Raw genomic sequence first — 19,973 nt, 5'->3', positions numbered from 1 at the left:
ATAGTGTTTTCGAACAATCCAACACCCCTTTGTTTCTGGAGGCGGGGTTTACATGACGTATGCAAATAAAATGACGTGTTATTTCCCACAGACCAGGCGGCGCTACATAACACTCCCACCTATTACGTAATGGCCATGGACCAATGGTGGCTCGAGGGTGCTTACCGGCCAACACCAACTTTCCCGGAGAGTTCTGTTTGGTTTGCTGCGGCGAACTAATGAAACTTATTGTCGTTTGGACCAGATTTTGTTCAAAATCAGGTCACAGACGGTCGTTTTTCGATTTCGAATGTAGTATGCCGAGCCGTTTAAACAGATATCTAGCACTAAACAAGTGAAAATCAAACTACAATTACGGTTCAGAAGCATCGTCTAATTTTCCCGGACTGAGAATTGATGCATGCTTTTAAACGTTTTCTATTCAGTAAAAACCACTCGCTTTTTTCAGTCAACATCCATGGACAAGAGATTATTTTCTCAAACAAAAAGCTCCACAAAAATGTAGGCCAAGCGTAAAACACAGCATACGCTCTGACCACCAACTGTCTTATTTCGCTGTCATAGTTTGTAATTTTGTGTTTGTGCAATTTGGCACATTTTGACCGCACAATCGGTCCATCTCTGTTCTCTAAGGGACAAATGGATATTGAAAACATGCATTTCTCTAAAACAACAATACTACTTCTGCAGTCAGGAAATGACTAAACGGTGCCCACTGGGACACATTTACTGAAAAAGCTAAATATGATAGAGACGTTCTAGGAGAGGCACTTTGTGATTTTATGTTCCAAGAAAAAGATGAGGTAAAATGTGTGATTATAACCACAATTTTGTCATCTGTTTTTGTCACTTGTATCTCTCCCCCTGGCTTTTTTGTCTCCTCTGGGGTTAATGAGTCTGGTCTAGAGAAATGATCTAAGAGATGACAAGTTATTGGCCCATTTAGTGTGTGGCCCGGCCAAAGACCCGCCGCAATGTCATTACGGCACGACAGCAGCTCGAACCGAAATAATTGACAAACATCTGCCACTAATACGCTCTCCAACAGACGCGTCCGGTCTTTCATCCCCTTACCTGGGTGGACCGGTGCTCTTGTTTGATTTATTCTCGGCTGAAAGGAGCTCGCGTCCATTCCAGCAATGCAAATTAATTCTGAAATATCAAAACACTGATTAATCCTGGGTCTCTGAATTGTCTGGATGGTCATTCATTCTGACAGCACCCCATGCTCCCGCCTGGCTCTGTGATGGTGGCTCAAATGATTAGGCTTTAATGAGAGACAAGGGAATGTTGATGTAAGGTAAGGTAAAGTGGAATTAGACAGATAATGTTGAGCAGCTCGCTGTGAAATCAAATTAGCACCCTCTCAATCTTATCAGCACAAAGCTTTTTTTTCCTGAGCAACAGTCTATTCAAACCTCTCGGTTATTCTGCTCCGCTCTCCTGCAGCAGATATTCTCAATATCAGATTATTCAATAGGGCTCTGTTAATACAGAGAGAGAACTTTCAGCTTTTGTGAGAATCGAGATATCGTCACCAGATATCTGCTGAGAATTGTGGGAAGAGTAAAAGAAAGTAAAGTAAAGATGATGAGTGGATGAACAAAGTTCAAAGAGACCTTTTAAGGACAGATAAATATAATACTCTCCCCCCATCGATACAAAACTGTGTGTTAGAGACTTTATGAGCTGAAAATGTGCATTTAAAGGGGTCATATGGCGCGAGTATGTATTTTTCTGTGTTTTTGGTGTGTTATAAGTTGCCCATGCATGTATTAGACACTTAAAATTGCACAAATGAAAGTGTGGGAACAAAAGATGCACTCTGTCTAAAAGCGAATGCTCACCCAGACCTGCCTGAAACGCCTCGTGTAACCACATCCCCACAAATCTACCTCAGTTCGTGGTATGAGTTGACTAAGACCTCCCAAATGTATACGCAAGTAAGGTGGGCGTACCTGTCAGTACAATTGCTTTGGAACCTGATGTTCCAAATATGGTAAGAGGCGTTACATTCCATCACACGCTTGCAGTATTCGAGCAATCACTACGCACTGGTTAACTGACCAATCATAGCACACCTCGCTTTTCAGAGCGATGAGCTTTGTAAAACATCTGCATGTTTCAGAGAGGCGGGGCAAAGAGATACAAACATGCACGGTATGTGGAAAACAGCGTTTTTGAACCTTAAATCGTGTATACACAACAATGGTATTCGTTTTAGCCGTGTCATTTGACCCCTTTAACATTTACTAACATTACTTATATTTTATCAATTACTTGCATTTAAATCAAATTAAACAAAAAATTCAATTTAAGAATATAAACTGGATTTTTTTATTTTTATGTATACTGTATTTAAGCGTTCTAAGCAGAACACAAAAGAAGACATTTTGAAGATCGAAACATTGGACATCAATTTCCATTATATGGATACAAGCACTGAGACATTTCTGAAAATATTTTCTTTTGTGTTCAAGAGAAGAAAGAGTTTTTGAGCGACATGAAAGTAAATAAATGACAGAATTTTTATTTTTGGTGTAATTATCCCCTTAATAATTCGATTCAAAGAGTTTTAAAAATCATAACCCCAAATTTGAACGAAGGCCTTAATAAGCTACAATAATGAGCTAAGCATTCAAATTTACACACGCATACACACAGTGAGAGAATATTGGATTGTTATGCAGGTTAAACCTTGTGAGCTTATAGGAAATTGCAGGGATTTGCTTCTCCTCACTAGCATTTTCGAGCCCGTGATAACAACAGCAGATACTGTATATCAGATGTCAAAGTCAGACAGTCAAGTGGCTGGGAGACTTTATCCTGGAAGAGTCAGTTAAGACCACTTTTCCTACAAACACAACAGCTGAATTCTCAGGGAACTACAATGGTGGCATGATTGTTTTCTTGCCATTTAAACCGATACAGAGGCACATCTGGCAGACGTCTCCTGTAATGCTTAGAGTCAAAACACAGGAAGAAAATTGGTTGCTCTGGGCCTTAACAAGGAGCACAAGCAGTGTCAGGCCCCTTGGTGGTATTAACAAGCTATTCGACCAGCACGCCAATGAATCACAGAATGTTCAACCACCACAATTTATGATCAAGTGAGTATCACCACCATCAATACACACACAAAATTGCAGTTTACAAAATAAAATCCACATGAATACATTCAAACACAATCTATTAAAAGGATAGTTCACCCCAAAATGAAAATGGGTCTGATGAACACAGAGAAAGATATTTGGAAGAATACTTATAACCAAACAGATCTTGCTGTTTGACTCCCATAGTAGAAAAAATACTTTTTTTTGTTCTGTTGACTACCATTGAATTTTTCCTACTATGGTAGTCAAGGGGGGGAACATTTCAAGAAACTCAAGAAACCTCTTTACTGGTTTTGCATTATTAAAGAGATAGTTCATCTGAAAATAAAAGTTCTGTCATTATTACTCACCCTCTTGTCCGTTCATACAAAGCTCATGCCCGTTCATACAAAGACCCCAAACATAAGCTAAACTTTTGAAAATAAAAGTTCTGTCATTATTACTCACCCTCTTGTCATTTCAAACCTGTATGACTTTCTTTCTTCTGCGCAGAACACAAGAGAAAATATTTTGAAGAATGTTGGTAACCGAACAACAGCGGTACCCATTGTGTCCATACAATAGAAGTGAACGCGTACTGTCGCTGTTCGGTTACCAACATTCTTCCAAACATCTTCTTTTGTGTTCTACAGAAGAAATAAAGTCATACAGGTTTGAAATAACAAGAGGGTGAGTAATAATGACAGAACTTTCATTTTTAGATGAACTCTCTAATCTCTTTAATAGTATAAAACTCAGTAAAGAGGTTTCTTGAAGTTGACTGGAGTTATGCATTTAAAAATACCTTTAAAATAACAATGTGAGGGAAAAAGCTGCAATTCACTAGAACGCAGGAGGCGAAAATTCATTAAGCTTGACAGTTTGTGCACGTACAGCGTTTCAATTGATTGTTTCCACTGACACAGTATACCCTAGGTATTTTTACCATACGATACAGTTGATTTATTTCTGAAACAAATAATACAGGCATTTTGTCAGAAAAGTGATCACTTTTTTGGTCTCCTTCCTAAAAGAATTTCAAACGTGGCATGTACAAAGCTCAGGGGACAGCAGGCATGTATGAGTTGTAACACCCAATTGAACTCAGTGGCTCTTTCGGTTGTATTATTCATTAATTGGCATTTTTATTGCTTCAACTCGTTCTGTCCTAAACTCCACAGTTACTGCAGTTTGCTTATATGTTGCTGTGATTTCTTTCTCACTTATATGTTTGGATGCTCATTCTAAATGTACTTGTGCATCTTGTGCATCTTTATTCGCTAATCAATCTCAGCATTTAAAGCACCATGCTCCTCTTCCAACTTTCAACCAATCAGCAGCCATATCCCATAATCCTCTCCAGCACAGCACTTCAACACCCACTCCCTGCCTTTAAACTCGCTCAATCTTTGTCATAGAATTCAGTAAGACGGCATTAAATTAGCCCACACCTTATATGACTTAGGGAATGAATCTTATTTTTTATGTAATAGCCTTGTGATGTTATGGCTCAAGAGTAATTGGAACTGCCGGAGCTAGTTTACTGCTAATGTTCACCTGAAAACATCACCTTGGTCTGCAGGCATGATAACAGTAAACTGTGTGGCAGTCATAAAGGCTTGCAATGCATCATCAACCACACTGGGGGTTTAAAAATGTGACAAAAGTTACAACTAAGCAGATGGCTTTGAACACTGAAATACAGGCTGTATGCTATTATATCAAATATTACTTTGAACAACCAGGAATTCAGTGCATTTGCTTCAACTTAAAACAGTTTGAAATGTTTAGAATAAGACTGACAGGCTTGATTATATAAAACGTAGACCTAATTGAACAGTTGACCTCTAAAAAAAATAGTTAACCAGCTGCATTACAGTATATGATGCTGTATTTTATTGTTTATGAAACACCCTACACATTAAATAAGCCATCAATCGGTGACCTCCTCCACTGGGATGTTTTTCTATCTCCGCACTTTAAACTGTATTAGGGTGGGTTTAATCCCACTGTATGGTCCACAATAATATTGTTTATTTCAGTAGCTCATGCCCGTTCATACAAAGACCCCAAACATTAGCTAATAAAAATGTAGCCTTGTACTTTTGTAACTTTATCGCATGAATCGCAGTTTTACTCAGCTGTCATAGAGTCTGTCCTCTGCACATCCATCACTGTCTGGTTTGGCTCAGCCACAAAGTCAGACATCAGAAGACTACAGAGGACGGTTCGGACTGCTGAGAAGATCATTGGTGCTCCCCTGCCCACCCTCCAAGAACTGTATACATCCAGAGTGAGGAAAAGGGCTCAGAAAATCACCCTGGACCTCTCACATCCAAGCCATCAGCTCTTCACAATGCTGCCGTCCGGTCGGCGCTACAGAGCACTGAGCATCAAAACAACCAGACACAAAAACAGCTTCTTCCCTCAGGCCATCTACCTCTTGAACAGTTAAATGTTTTTACACACCGTGCAATTAATAACTCTGTGCAATAATAATTAAGTGCAATATTAATTATATCCTCCAGATAATACACTATCTATTTTTTATACAACTTTTTCTGTAAATTATATTTCATTCATTCTGCTGTATATGCACATACCTTGTACTACAATAGTCTATTCTTATTTTTTACTTGTACTTGTACATATTTACATACATAGCTTTACTCTCTATATCTTTATCTTATGTTTATTGTATTGTATTTCTTAATTTTTTATACCCATAGGCCCTTATTTAAATCATTGTGTACTGTATTCTATTGTGTTATGGTCTCTGTGTACTGTTGTTGCTGTTTCTGTGTTCTGGATGCTCCTGTCACCAAAACAAATTCCTTGTATGTGCAAACATACTTGGCAATAAAGCTCTTTCTGATTCTGATTCTGAACAAACTCACAAACTGAGGGCTGTCAAATCGATTAACCATGGTTAACTGATTCCAAAATAAATATTTGAATTTATAGAATATACTGTATGTGTGTACATGCATATATATATACACAAACATGTTTAAGTATTGTGTCATATATTATTACATCATATAAATTATTTTTAAATATAAATGTATTTAACTATTTGCTATATATAAATGTTTGTGCATTTATATATACCTATCAATACAGGACACACACACACACACACTTTTTTTTTGTTACAGATTAGTCCAATTATTTGATGTGACATCCCTAAAACACACACAAATACTAATAAAGACAACTTACACATTTCAATTGTTGCAATACCAGGCTAATCAGATTTTGTATTTCCTAACATTCACACAAATGTGTGGACATAAATAGATGTAAAGCATTTAGTACAGCATTTAATAAAGCATTAATTTCGTAAGAACAACCTAAAATGTCGTAACAATGTTGTCAACAACTTTTTTAAAGAGCCAAACCTGCACGCACACAGACACACACGCACGCACGCACGCACACAATAAACTTACACGAACAGACAGTTCACAGAAAAGTTTACAAATGTTTAGGCTATTCCTGCCTAAAATAATGAATATCATTTCTTCTGCGTGGTTTTTAATAAAGCAGCATGCATATTATGTAAACTAATAAATGCTAACCCACTTAACAAGTTTTTGTAAAAGCATATTTTATAAACTAAAACTTTTATCAATAAGTTTCACTTTCGCTAAAGAAGCCATTTTAATAGTTCATTTTGTCAACACTCATAATACTTAAAGCGGTGGCTTCCAACTGTTGTCCTGTTACATCCAATTTCTATAAATACATAAAAAGCAGGTGACGCACATCACACGCTGTCACTGATCTCAAAACTTGACAGCGCCGATGCTCTTTTCACACGGGATGCAACACCGTGACAGCGTGATAAATGCAAAACCATTAAAGCGTCTACCTGAGGAAGACCGTCTCCCCTTGTCTGACGGTGATATTGTCCATCTGTTTGTTATCGGACTGGGATTCTCCTTGACTGCGGACGGGAAGACCTGCGGGAAGAAGGAAGAGCAGTCTGAAACTCATGGCAACACATCTCCTCCAGCATCCGCACAGCAGCATCTTCATCTCAAGAGTTTTCCGACGGACCCGACACTACGCAGCAGTCCCACGTTAGTTAGCCATTGCAGTTCATCTGTTAATCCAGCTTTTGTCCCCAAGTAGAAAACAAAATCCTCCCGCGTACGTAAAGTACAGAGCGCTTATCTGTGACTGTGCAGCGCACCGGAACTAAAATAAAATAAAAATGCATGAAGGAAAATGTGCACTTTCGTTGCGTCCTCGGTCGTTCTGGTTTGCCAGATCCGATTGCATTTAATATTCGCATTAAAAATCAATTTTTCCAGACTGACACCGCGGTGTCAAACTTTAAGGAGTGAAAGCTGCGAATCAACGTGCCAAATGTCACTCCGGCTGCGCGTAAACAGATATGGAGCGTGTCAGTGGCTCCTCAATGCATTTACAGTATGAGCCCGAGCATACACTCCCCTCTTTCAAAAAGAAAGAAGGAGACTTGGTTTCTTTCAGAGTCTGCCAAGAGATTATTGTGAATAGAGGTAGAAATCACGCATTACTTTTTTTTCAGTCCACTGCGCAAAAGTTGGAGAAGGTGCGCTGTTGTCATGGCAGCGCGTGCTTAGTCTCTTAGGGCAGTGGGGTACAGTAATAACGAGAGCGCGCAAATCAGAGGGTATATTGTCTGCAGTAATGCAATGGGCGACATTCATTGATTGCATCGTGCTAGCAGCCCCTGCCATTGTTTGAGGAGCTCTCAAGGAGGTTTCCATTCAGGAGAAAATTGAGCTTTGTGCACAAATCATGAAAAACATGTTCTGACAATTGAAGTGAAGGATTTATAGACGGAAAGCATGAAAAGAAAATTGAGGCACAAAATTAAACATCCAGTATTTCATAAAGAAGCAAAGCAGACTACATACACCACCTGCTGCCACATGCCAGGTTCAGCCTTGAAAAAACTAGTAATCAATTCACACAAACAACAAGCATTTACTTGATAACAAGCTTCACCTCCTTTGACAGGACAAGAATGCCCAGAGCATTTATGAGTGGAACAATTTGTAAAACAACAGGCCTTTACCTCTCACAGATAGACAGAATCACTCTGAAAATCGTCCTAGCCCTCATACTCTAGAGAGCCAAAGTCAACAAGTGATGCTGGCCTGACGACAGACACATGCAGAGTGGGACCTTGGTTGTGGGGTTGTTATCACATTTGTAAGGACAGACATACAAAAAACTCACTCTTTTTATAAGCTCAAAGCGACTTTGAGACACGACAACGGGCGAAGTAAGGAAGCACACATGCATGCGGGCATTCAAGGATGACTCATTTTTCTGCAGTTTTACAGGATGGGCTGATTTATTGATGAAGCTGAAGGCTTTTTGAAGGAATTTTATTCTCAAATACTACCTTAAAAATAACAAAATACTAATAAGATCATAAAAATTATAATTATACTAATAAACAAGTAAACCATCAATTATAAACAATAGCTACACAAACAAAACAAATAACAACAACAACAACAACAGCAATAATAATAATACATATTTTTATTAATTTGATTAGATCCAGAAAGTACCTTGAAGCACTGAAAAATCTGAAATACACGTTTCAATTACATCGTAACATTTCTGATATCTCTGACTTGACCTCACCCTTTTGTATCTTTGGAGGTCTGAGCACAGATTGAGACGCCGAGTTCTTTTTTAAACATGAGATGCAGCCAAAAGTTTCAATTTGTTTTGCATTTAAACTCGTTCGTTTAATTCAATTCTTATCTCAGAGAAACAATCGAGACATTAACAAGAACATCACACATTTTCAATTTTCTATTACTTGTTTTCGAACTGTTCCTCCAGCCTCTGAGGAGACAAAACACCCAGCAAAAGAATCAACGCCTTAAGGTTTCTCAACAGGGAAAATTTGCCACGATAAGTTAAGACGTCTGAATAAACTGAAGCTGTGAAACCTCACTCACTAAGACATCATAAGCTCTTCTAAACTCTGCCCTGCTGGCAGTGTTGACTTTAGTGCATCGGCAGAGCACTTCAATAACATTTGTGGGACGGCAGCTCGATTCCCAGTTTGCGAACTCCCGCATGATTTGGTGCAACGCTGCCGGCAATGCGATATCGTGTCACTATAAAAGCCGAGTTATATATCATAGAGGGCCTTTGTGGTTTGCAGTGTTGTGTTTTAGCCACTAAATGTAACACACTTCAACATTCAAAAGACCTGTGATTGCCTGGGTTAGGAGTTCTGCTGGAAAACAATAATCAAGTTGAGAAGCTGCTCTGAGAGAGATAATGTGTGTCCTCACATATCTGTGAAAACAGTGTTTAGGGCTTAAGTGGGAACTCCAAGTGGCTTGTGACTGGGGTGTAATGGTATGCCGCTGCACACGTGTGTATGTGTGTGTATGTGTGTGTGCGTGAGTGTGTGTGTGTGTGTGTGCGTGCGTGCGTGCGTGCGTGCGTGCGTGCGTGCGTGTGTGTGTGTGTGCAAAAACACAAACTCGAATGCACCAAATTACTCTCTCTCTTCATCTGAACACATGATGGATGAGTGATCGTGCAGATCTCTATCCGCCGGAAACAAAAAACGGAGCAGCGTGAAGAAAAGATGGTGGCCAGGAGCAATTCGACTCTTTGGAGGGGTGGTGACTGCATTATTTTTGAATACAGAGATTGATATAGCTTGAACTTCTCCTTTATTTTACTCTAGCAATGCTTTGATGGTTAACCGTGTTTTCTTCAAACTTGTTGTTGTGTAACTGGAACACCTTTGCTTTCAAAGAGCCTTGCGTGTCAAGAATCAAAACCTAAATGTTATTTAATAAATATTTCAAATTCTTCCGTTGCTGTATTGTGCAAAGCACTGTATTCGCTTCCAGAAATGTAACTTTGTTTTAAATTAGGTTTGTAATACTAGTCTTATGAAATAACATTTAATTCAGTACTTTATGAAATAAAATTAAGGTATGCCGCTATAATTTAATTTCTCCAGACATAATTTCATAATGTGTGCTGGATTGATTTTTGCAACCATTCATTAAGATCAGGTCCCATGATAAAACATCCTCAGCATTGAAATTTATTGAAAGGGTAGCCCCTTGAGATGTAACATCTCATTTTCAAGGGGGTCCCAATGGCACATACAGAATACAACAAATACACACAAAAAAAGAAAACACACAAAAACAAAACATAAAAAACAAAACAAAACAAAAAGCCAGCTCACTCACCACACCATACCCATAGAGTCACCACAGTAACATACAAGCGCAACTATAAAAAAGGAAAAATACAGAGACATTAATTAAAAAAACACACACACGCTGTTTTCAAATGAGAAAATAAGTTGGATTTAAAAGAACCAAAAGAAGTAAATGATTTAAGAGAAGAGGGGAGATTGTTCCAATCGAATGGAGCCAAATTGGAATGACCTGCGACCCACTTCTGTGCAAATTCTCGGAACCAGAAAAAATGGATACTAGGGTATAATTAAGACCAAAAACTGTTTTAAATAAGAAGGATAATTAAAATAAACGCATTTAAAAAGAAACTGAAGCCAATGATATTGCCTTCAGGATTTTGGTTGCCAAGAGTTTCATACAGAGCACAATGATGAGTTCTGTATGGGCATCTCAAAACAAACCTACATAGGAGTTGTGAACAGTATTCAAGGATTTTAAATTTTGAATTGAAGTGTTTTGGTATATAATGTCTGCATAATCAATAATAGGCAGAATTAATTGAGAAATTAATTTTTTTCTGACTTGAAATGAAAAGCAGTTGATTGAACGATAAAGATAACTTAGACAAGCATATGATTTTTGAACAATAAATATCAATATTTTAGATTTTTTTAGATTTAGATTTAGATTCAATTTATTGTCATTGCACATGTACAAGGCAACGAAATGTGACCTCTGCATTTAACCCATCCAGAGAGTAGTGAACACACGTACCCCCGGAGCAGTCTAAATATCAATATGAGACTTAAAGGACAATTCAGGGTCAAGCCAGAGGCCAAGGTATTTAAATATATTTACTTTTTTCAAATGTGACCCATCAATTAAACGAATGTCAAAATCAGAAGAATGTAAATGGTAACATCTATTAGAAAATAACATACTGCAAGATTTCTTTTCATTAAGGACAAGTTTATTTTTATGAAACCACTCCTGTAATGAATTAAAATCTGACTGTAGAGTAGACTGAATATATTACATATCAGGATGCGAAAAGTAAATAACAGTATCGTCGGCATAAAGCTGAATAGAATAATATAAGCAAGTTTTAGGAAGGTCATTAATAAAAACACAAAAAAGCAGAGGACCAAGAGTAGATCCTTGAGGAACACCTTTATCCACAACCAGAAAATCAGAACTTGAGCCCTGAAAGGAGACATATTGATGCCTATTATGAAGATAAGAATTAAACCAAAGAAGAGAGTTTCTATTAAAACCTATAGAATGTAATTTATCAAGCAGAAAGTACGACCATATCAAATGCTTTAGAGAGATCAATGAAGATTGCACCAGTACATTGGCGTTTATCAAAGGAAGTAAATAAATCATTAGTAAATTTCATTAGAGCCGTATTAGTAGAAAAGTTGAGACGAAAACCAGACTGAGATGAAGATAAAATATTAAACTGATTAATATATGTTGATATCTGATTAAAAATACGTTTTTGTGTATGTAACCGTGGCTCAATCAGGCAGCTAAAAAACTAGGTTTTGTGAAATCAGGTTGTTATAACTAAACTGTGTCTGTTTTTACTCCACGTGAACAGACAACTTTGCACATGTGGTGCAGAGAGACATACATTCCAGCATTTGTTACCAGAGGAATCAGAGGTACCTTGGATGCACTTTGCCTGACAAAGTATTTTTTTATAGTAATTATAAAAATAAATATACTGTACTGTGTTTAATGCTCTGGGCAAAAGAATATGTCAAGAAAAACTCCAATTCTCTGACTGTCACGCCGCTTCAGGCCTTTATTTCGTAGCATTTGGAGAAATACACTTTTGTAGAATTAAACTGCATCAGTGCAATATTCACAGTAATATTTTATATTGGTGCTACCATAACAACAGCCATTAAATCAATATTCAAAGAACAAGTATAGTTATTTTATGAACTTAAATATGAAAAACATTTAACCGACAGAGACGGAAACCAGTACAAAATGAACAGGACTACCTGATAGTGGCATTTATTGTCATACACTTAGCATCCGATTCACTGCGATTTCTGCAAATAAACACCCAAAAGATCTTCTTGTAAGTTGGTTGTGTGCGAAATTCTGTGTGCAAAAGTGGCAAAATTGTTTGGAGATTACACCCCCAAAACGGCCAACATTTTTTTTTACAAACAAAGTAGAGTGCATAGAAAGCAATGACAGTGATTATTGTTGTTTTGAAAAGAAAATTGGAAAATTGGAGGACACCACTCACTTACAACCCTGATCTCTTGTTTAGGAACACTGGATCTGAAGTGTTGTTTATTGAACCAAAACCACTGAAATGTTTTAAACTAAGTCATGCACTAGTCAAATTGTGTTGTAAAACAGAAATAAGGGAATCGTCTTTATCTTCAATAGGTAAAATGGGGCAGGGGATGTTTATTAGCAGCTATTGTGACAGTTTTAAGTCATCATGACAGTTGTAATAGTGTTTCTTCCGAATCATAATGTATAACATCTTCTTAAATGAGAAATAATGTAGGGTGGGGCCTTTGGGATTGGACAGTCAGTATAGTCCCACCCTCATGCTGAAATATATGTCATGCAGAGAGGAAATGTTGTTTAAAAAGTTCCTGACTGAAAGATTATAACGGCACAAGAATGTAAAAAAACAATTATAACTCACACAAAAAAATCACCCACACAATAAACTGCAATATTACATCAATTTTTTTAGTGTTCATGATTTCATGGTGACATTAGTAAATGCAAAAGAGTTATATGATAATTTACCTTCAAAACAAACATAAAAAATCTCTATTCTGCATATAACACTACATACAATGCTGAAGAAAAACTCAGCTTTGAGGAATTGTAGAAAACCCAATGACAGATAGAAAACAGTGTAGTCATGAATTTAATATCAGATGTGGTCTGCAACCAAAGCACAAATGGATTGTCTTGCTCAATGATGGAAGATGTGTTGCTATTGTGAAAACTTCAAACATAATTCATGTTTTATACATCAAACCAGCTTCTGGCCACTTTCATCATGCGGTGGTCTTATGAAACACAGCGTTCAATTTGCATAACATTCCAAAAGGTGTACCGCAAACCTGTTCGTGGGGAAGGCTTCCAAAGCGGCCACAAAGCGGGCGTTGCTGCTTGAAACGGAGACTGCAAAAGAGCATTTGTTCTTGAAAGTCGTCTCTCAAGCATTGACGTTCAAAAAGAGATATTGTTCATTACACACGGCACAGCCGTTTTCCTACAATTATTCTTATCTTGTGTCAACACCTCTCACAAACAGGAGCTCTTTGAAGGATTCTTCAAATTAAGACAACTCTGGCTTTCCATTGGCTGGTTTAAATTCAGACTAAATTACCACCGTGAAAATACCTCTACACCACGGAGCCATCTGGCTTCTCACGCAGCCATATTTAATTTACAACCGCACATTAGTCAATCGCTCTTCATAGGTGTTTAAATGACAGGTTAAAATTGGTCGCCCTGACTCGCTGTGGAGTCTTGTCATTTAAAGTCCGCGGAGGTGAAAGCATTTTGAGGGCTCTCTAATTCGCCCGTCTCGTTGACAAAAATATTATCATTCAGAATATCAGACATGTACGAAAAATAGCAAATGATCAAAAAGCTTAAACATTTGGCAGTACGATGATTCATGGTTTTATCATATACGTAATATTCATTGCTTCCCTAAAATATATAACAAAGACTTAAAGATGATCTCAAGTAGATTAAATAACTGTGTCGACAATGTTTCTCACTAATGCAAAACATCACTGCAAAAGCGCTTGCTCTGTCTCAACGTCTCTCTCTCTCTCTCTCTCTCTGTAATCGCCATGGTGATTCTCTTCGGTGGAGAAGAACATGGTAGGACTGTAATGAGATGTTCCTATTGAATTCACAGCAGCTACTTAAATAGACTTGTCATATTAGATATGCCTCCAGACAAATTAACAACCCCGACACATTTTTTGCTTTCTTCACAAATACCAAACCATAATTATGCCTCTTCACTTCGATATGCATTTGTTTAGGCGTGGGACGTTCAGAGTCTTCGAAATTAACAAGAATGCTTTTGTTGTGCGAAGGAAATGAAACAAAGTGATTGCAGTACACTCGCTAATATATTTCGCGGCATCGCCCGGAGAGAAGCTCAACTTGTTCCTAAAGCCACATTGGATGCAGGGCTATAAATTGAAGCCGTAGGATCCAATTATGGCTTTTCTAACCGACCCCTGATTGGCTTCAAATGTCAATTATGTCTTAGAGGAAATAAACTAAATAGATGTGTTAAAAACAAGATGAGGGTGAATATTTAAACTCTTTATGTGGTGGTTGTAGTACAAGCAATGGGAGGCAAAGATTTCTGCAAAGCCATTAAAGCAAGGTTGGCATTTCTGTAGGCGGACGCTCGACTAAAAACTCACATCCTCTTATTCGTAAGACCCGTGGAAAAGTAAATATACAGCACGATTTGTCAACAAACCGCCAGTGCACCATTTCATTACGAACCAATTTAAAAAGAAAAAAATCAGGAGCAAAATAAAGATAAGGACTCCATTAGGCCTTTTAAAACACACTTTGAGATAAATGCAAAAACATTAGCAGATAACGGATTTCCGGATTGCATAATGGGATTTTTTGTGGCTTCTGCAGTATCTTACATGTGGTAGGTGGGTTTGTCTGCCAGGAACAGCTATGCCAGTGCCAACCGCTGGCATCACATGATGCACTGTCATTAAAGGCAAATGAGATTACGAAGCCGAATGGAGTTTACTCTCTCTCTCTCTCTCTCTCTCTCTCTCTCTCTCTCTCTCTCTCTGACAGATTTACAGATCCCAACAGGGTTGAATACAAGTCCAGGGCTATGAAAGCCATCATCTGCGGTGTGAATTGCTCGTGACTGGGAACTACTTGTTTCTATACCCACAATTCCCCTCACTCGCTTTGATTTAGCTGCTTACAACCTCAGTTTCTCCTGCGCTTCCGCGGTCGCTTTCTACCCCTGTCCCCGCATGAAAAATGGATGCATCTGTCACAGAAGCCACCAGGTTCTCTTTCATCATCGGTTTATTTTTTTGCCTGTGTAGCTGTCTGTTAGGCAGACTACCACTGACACTCTCCCAAGACATGGCCCAGAAAGTACATTACATTGTGAAAAATCTAAATATTGCAGGTGGCTTATCACAGAGACCGCTTCCCCGAGCACCGGCACATCGAGGTCAGGCATAAACGCACAGAGTCTACAGTACTAAAGCTGTCATCTGTGTTTATATCACTTGGCCAATCCGGGCAGGACCAATAATAAAAGCGAGAGAAAATCTAATATCAGCCTCGGATCAAACACGGCATCATTCATTTAGATATATTGCATACCGTGCCCCCTCGGCCTCCGCTCGTCCCCTATGAGGACGTTTCTGATTGCCACCACACTATCAAAATTAAATGACCTTTCTTATTATAATTTTGCACATAATAAGCAGCTAATTTCAAATGTTCCCATCTCTTATCTGTAGTAAAGGTTTCTATTTCCATAACCGGATTGCTGCTTTCTAGATAATGAAGCCCCTCCTGGCTGTTTTTTTTTTTTGCGGTGGCTTAGAAGCCTATATCCTTGTTTATTTCATCCAATGGAAAGGAAAAATAAAAAAGAATCAACAGTGATTCAATTTTAATCTAGTCTAACAATTTAGCAGAGATGCAAATGAAGGCAAAATTAGTTCAATAATGACAACAGAGAATCAACTTTATTAGATGACTGAAGGCCAGTGGACTTATTCGTTGTTGCTATAACCTGTTCGTGTGATGATGTTTTGCCACTTATCTAAGAACACGAATCACCGAAACATCTCAAGGAGCTACTTTAATGAGTAAAAGAACATCTTCAAAAAGTGAGAAATAAGACTGAATGAATTCAACTGCTAATCATTATCATTTTTTTTTTATTTCCAGTAAGTACAAACTACCAAGTTCCATCTGCTGCAAACTAGTGTTTGTAGTGTGCACTTTACCAAATGCATTCTACAGTATGTTTCGCAGTGCATACCCTTGTAGAGCACACTACCAAACTACATGCTGCAAACATATGTTTCCGTTAAAAAAAAAAGTCTACACAATTATAAATGTCCATTGTTTGAGATGCAGTACTCCCTTGCATTTGCATAACCAGTGATTAACATTTATTACACCACTGGTCACAGAGAAAATATTTCGGCAAATAACAAACTAAAACAACTAAATAGTCTTTATTCGTGGTTTTATATTCAAATTTGAGCTTCTATCAGACAACAAGCATTAAAAAGTATTTTCTGTTAAAACTGCAAGTAATTAACTGTAATTGGGCATGCTTTACTATTTTTCTGTCATTCTTGTAAAACAGTAAATTCGAAAGTCCACGGATAACAATAATAATTATATTTTAGCATTAGAAATACTACTGTGACTAAAGAGCTCACAAATACTGGTGGATTAACCATTGCATAAACATAAAAATGAAGTTTATGACAGCTGTAGCACAAACCCTACACTGGGTGGTGGTCCAATAAATGTGTTAAGCACTGTAATATTTTTGTTTAACAGAATGCCACTCTCTTACCATGACAAGCTGTGGAGCTTTCAACACAATCAACTAATACACCTTATGCAAAATACCACTTTTGGAGTATTAATTCTTAAAAAAAAAACTATAATGAGGACACGGAATTAAGTAGTTGAAAAGGCCTATACCAGGGGTTCTCAACATTTTTTCACTCCAAGGCCCGCCATTGTATTCAACAATACTCAAAGGCAACCCTCTCACTCACAAAACCTCAAAATTTCAAACCTTTAAAATATTTCAGAGCTTAATATTAACTGGGAAAACATGTACTAGCTATAAAATGGCCAAATAATAAGAAATATCTTGTTTTTTTATCTAATATATTGGTCATCTTGAGGCCCCCTTGGAAGTCAGCTGCTGTCCCCTTGTTGAGAACCACTGGCCTATGCAATGTATTGTACTGCATGATTAACAAAAGCATTACAAAGTCTGTATTCTGAATATCTTTCTGAAGCCCCCTTGTGGTGCAATCAATTTATAATTCAATGCGTTTGTAAATGCAACCCCAGAGCAGTTTTCTATCTGCAACATAATGGCACATTCCCTTGCTTTGTCCAATTAGTGCAATACAAATCATCAAATGTTTTGTTATTCTTTAAAATGTTGCTTACTTCTTGAACAACATGACATCTTGCCATGCTTTTATATACTGTATGATGACTGAGAGCTTCATTAACTGCTTCTCTAGTTTCCTGCTATGTTGATCGGTGGTTAAAAGTGCAGTTTTGTAACTTGAACTAATTTTGGTTTAGTTAGAATAATGTAAATTGCATTTTGTGGGTGTCAACTAGCAAAAGCATAATGCTGAGTGTATACACACTAAAATATGATCACAAAAGCGTAATTGATCTTTCTGGACAGCAATTCCGATCCCATCCTCTCCAATCTCCCTGAAAATCATGTTTCATTGTTTAGACATTCTAGCCTTTTCTATTAAAAGTCATAACATGTTAGTTGGTTGATTTGTGGAACTCTTAAGGTCTTTGCACATACAGTCCTAAATTTTCGTATGCGTTTTTTCGTATTTGCCTCTTGTTTGTACGGTGTCTCTGAATTGTTATAAAACGCCTCTCAAAATGCTTGCTACGGATGCGAAAACGCAGAAAATCGAACCCGGTCCTAATTTTTTTATGACGGACGATAATATCGGAGGCAGTGTGTAAATGTGATTGACACAACGTGAGGTTGTATTTATTTTTTAACGTGCGGAAATTTCGGATGCAAATTTCGGACTCAATGTGCAATGGGCTTTAGGTCATAATTTTTCTGAACACATTAAATGTTTTTGTTGAAGTAAATGCAGTATTTAGTTCCTGCTAAATTAATCAAGTCTCAATCCAAGCATATATAAATTATAGCTCTTTTTTGAGAGTAAAGATTACTTTTTATATCTACAAAAAGTCCTCGAGTAAAGTAGAAAATATTCACATTCATACGGTCAAATACCTGAGTGAATAATGAAATAAATCTACATAACCTGATACAATGTAATGTGACCCATTATAATTAAAGCCGTCTACTGAGGTCTATGGTGTATTTTCCCATCATGCACTAGGGTATAAATAATTAATACATGTTTACATGGTTGTTTTTATAAAGTTGTCATGATGTCACGTTTAGTATCTACTAGTTTTGTGATATCTGAAGTTATTGTTCCGCTCAAAAGTCCTACTACAAACATCTGCATGTTTACCAAGTGTCAAGTGTGAAACTCTATTTCTTTTCTACATCTTTAAGGCGATGATGCTGTTTTACAGATTAGTCAACATGCATTCAGACTTCTAAGATAGAAGTTAGGTTCTAACGCGTGTTTTACATTAGATTAGCTCACTCAATTCAATCAATATCACATCAAAGCAGATATATAAATTAAAAAAACTGTGGGTAAAAACTTCTACGTGACAGCGAATATGCTTAAAAGAAATTGGGTAAACTTCACAAATTAACGTTACATCACTGATTTGCATTTTGGCTCAAAACAAACAAACAAGTGCTCGCAGTGAGACGTGACCTGCCTGTGCAGCAACAGGAAACGTGCACACGCGGCAGGATATGAATATATACATGTATTTCTCCATAATCCAATGGCTCTCAGGCCGCACCTGCTGAGCACCTTTACATGCTGCTGTTCTGCAATTATGTCATATGTAACTGGCCAAGCATTAGCTTTATGTAGTCATATAAGCATTTACACTAGCTAATTTTATCATAGGAATATGAATCTTGCACTATGAATAGGAAGGGGAAACTATACATGCAATTTATACACATGCATAGGTGTAAAAACTAATTTTCCTTCAAAGACAGCTAAGAAGACAAGGCCTGTCTCTGCACAGAATCACCGATTTACTGATGCCCGTATTATCTGTCCAAGGACAGTGTGGAGGCACAGAGGTTAACCTTGGACTGGTGCCACATCTGGGTTCTTTAAAATGCTGCAAGAAGAAACGTCGTGTTTTTACTGTCAGAGAATGAAAAGATCAGAAATGTTCCTGGGTAGCCAATTAACAACACACACAAGGAATGTAAAGTTTTCTCGTAAACGATATGTGTGGTATTCTAATGGGGAAATGAGATGAGACTGAAGGAATATGCATTTAAAACTCCATTTTTTTAATTAAACAAAAGTAAGAATGAGATACCTTGCTGGAGATATCTTCCAGATTGGGTCAACCATAGCTTTTAAGGTCCAGTGTGTAATATTTAGGAAGATCTATTGACAGAAATGCAATATAATATACGTAACCATGTCTTCAGAGGTGTATTAAAAAGACCTTACATAATGAAGCGTTATGTTTTTATTACCTTAGAATGAGCTATTTCTATCTATATACGGGTCCCCTTGCATGGAATTTGCCATGTTGTTTCTACAGTAGCCCTAAATGGACAAACTGCTCTACTGAGAAATACATAATCTCCTTCGGCAAAGAAGCGAAAACGCGACTACAACTTTGTCCTGTGAGAGCCACGGTAGTGCTTCAAAAGGGATGGGTGGAGTGAGCGTTGGTTGCAATTCGCAACCTCACCACTAGATGCCGCTGAAATCTCCACATTGCTCCTTTAATTTGC

At 37.6% G+C, this 19,973-nt stretch overlaps 1 protein-coding gene across 4 annotated transcripts in view; it reads right to left on the bottom strand.

Annotated features, from left to right (window-relative positions):
* ntm (neurotrimin) overlaps positions 1–19,973 on the bottom strand; it is a 243,128-nt gene that overhangs the window by 63,635 nt on the left and 159,520 nt on the right. For 2 of the 4 annotated variants that reach the window (XM_057321257.1, XM_057321259.1), the window contains exon 1: positions 6,967–7,554. In XM_057321257.1, coding sequence (XP_057177240.1) covers positions 6,967–7,133 — 167 coding nt within the window. In that variant the 5' untranslated portion in view covers positions 7,134–7,554. Of the gene's footprint in view, positions 1–6,966; positions 7,555–19,973 lie in introns of those variants that run through there. The other 2 variants (XM_057321258.1, XM_057321256.1) reach the window with 2 other exon arrangements.

This window comes from Triplophysa rosa, linkage group LG22 (assembly GCF_024868665.1).
Source record: "Triplophysa rosa linkage group LG22, Trosa_1v2, whole genome shotgun sequence".
Lineage (NCBI taxonomy): Eukaryota > Metazoa > Chordata > Actinopteri > Cypriniformes > Nemacheilidae > Triplophysa > Triplophysa rosa.
Note: the sequence above shows the minus strand (reverse complement) of the source record. Positions and strands in the feature narration are given on the sequence as shown.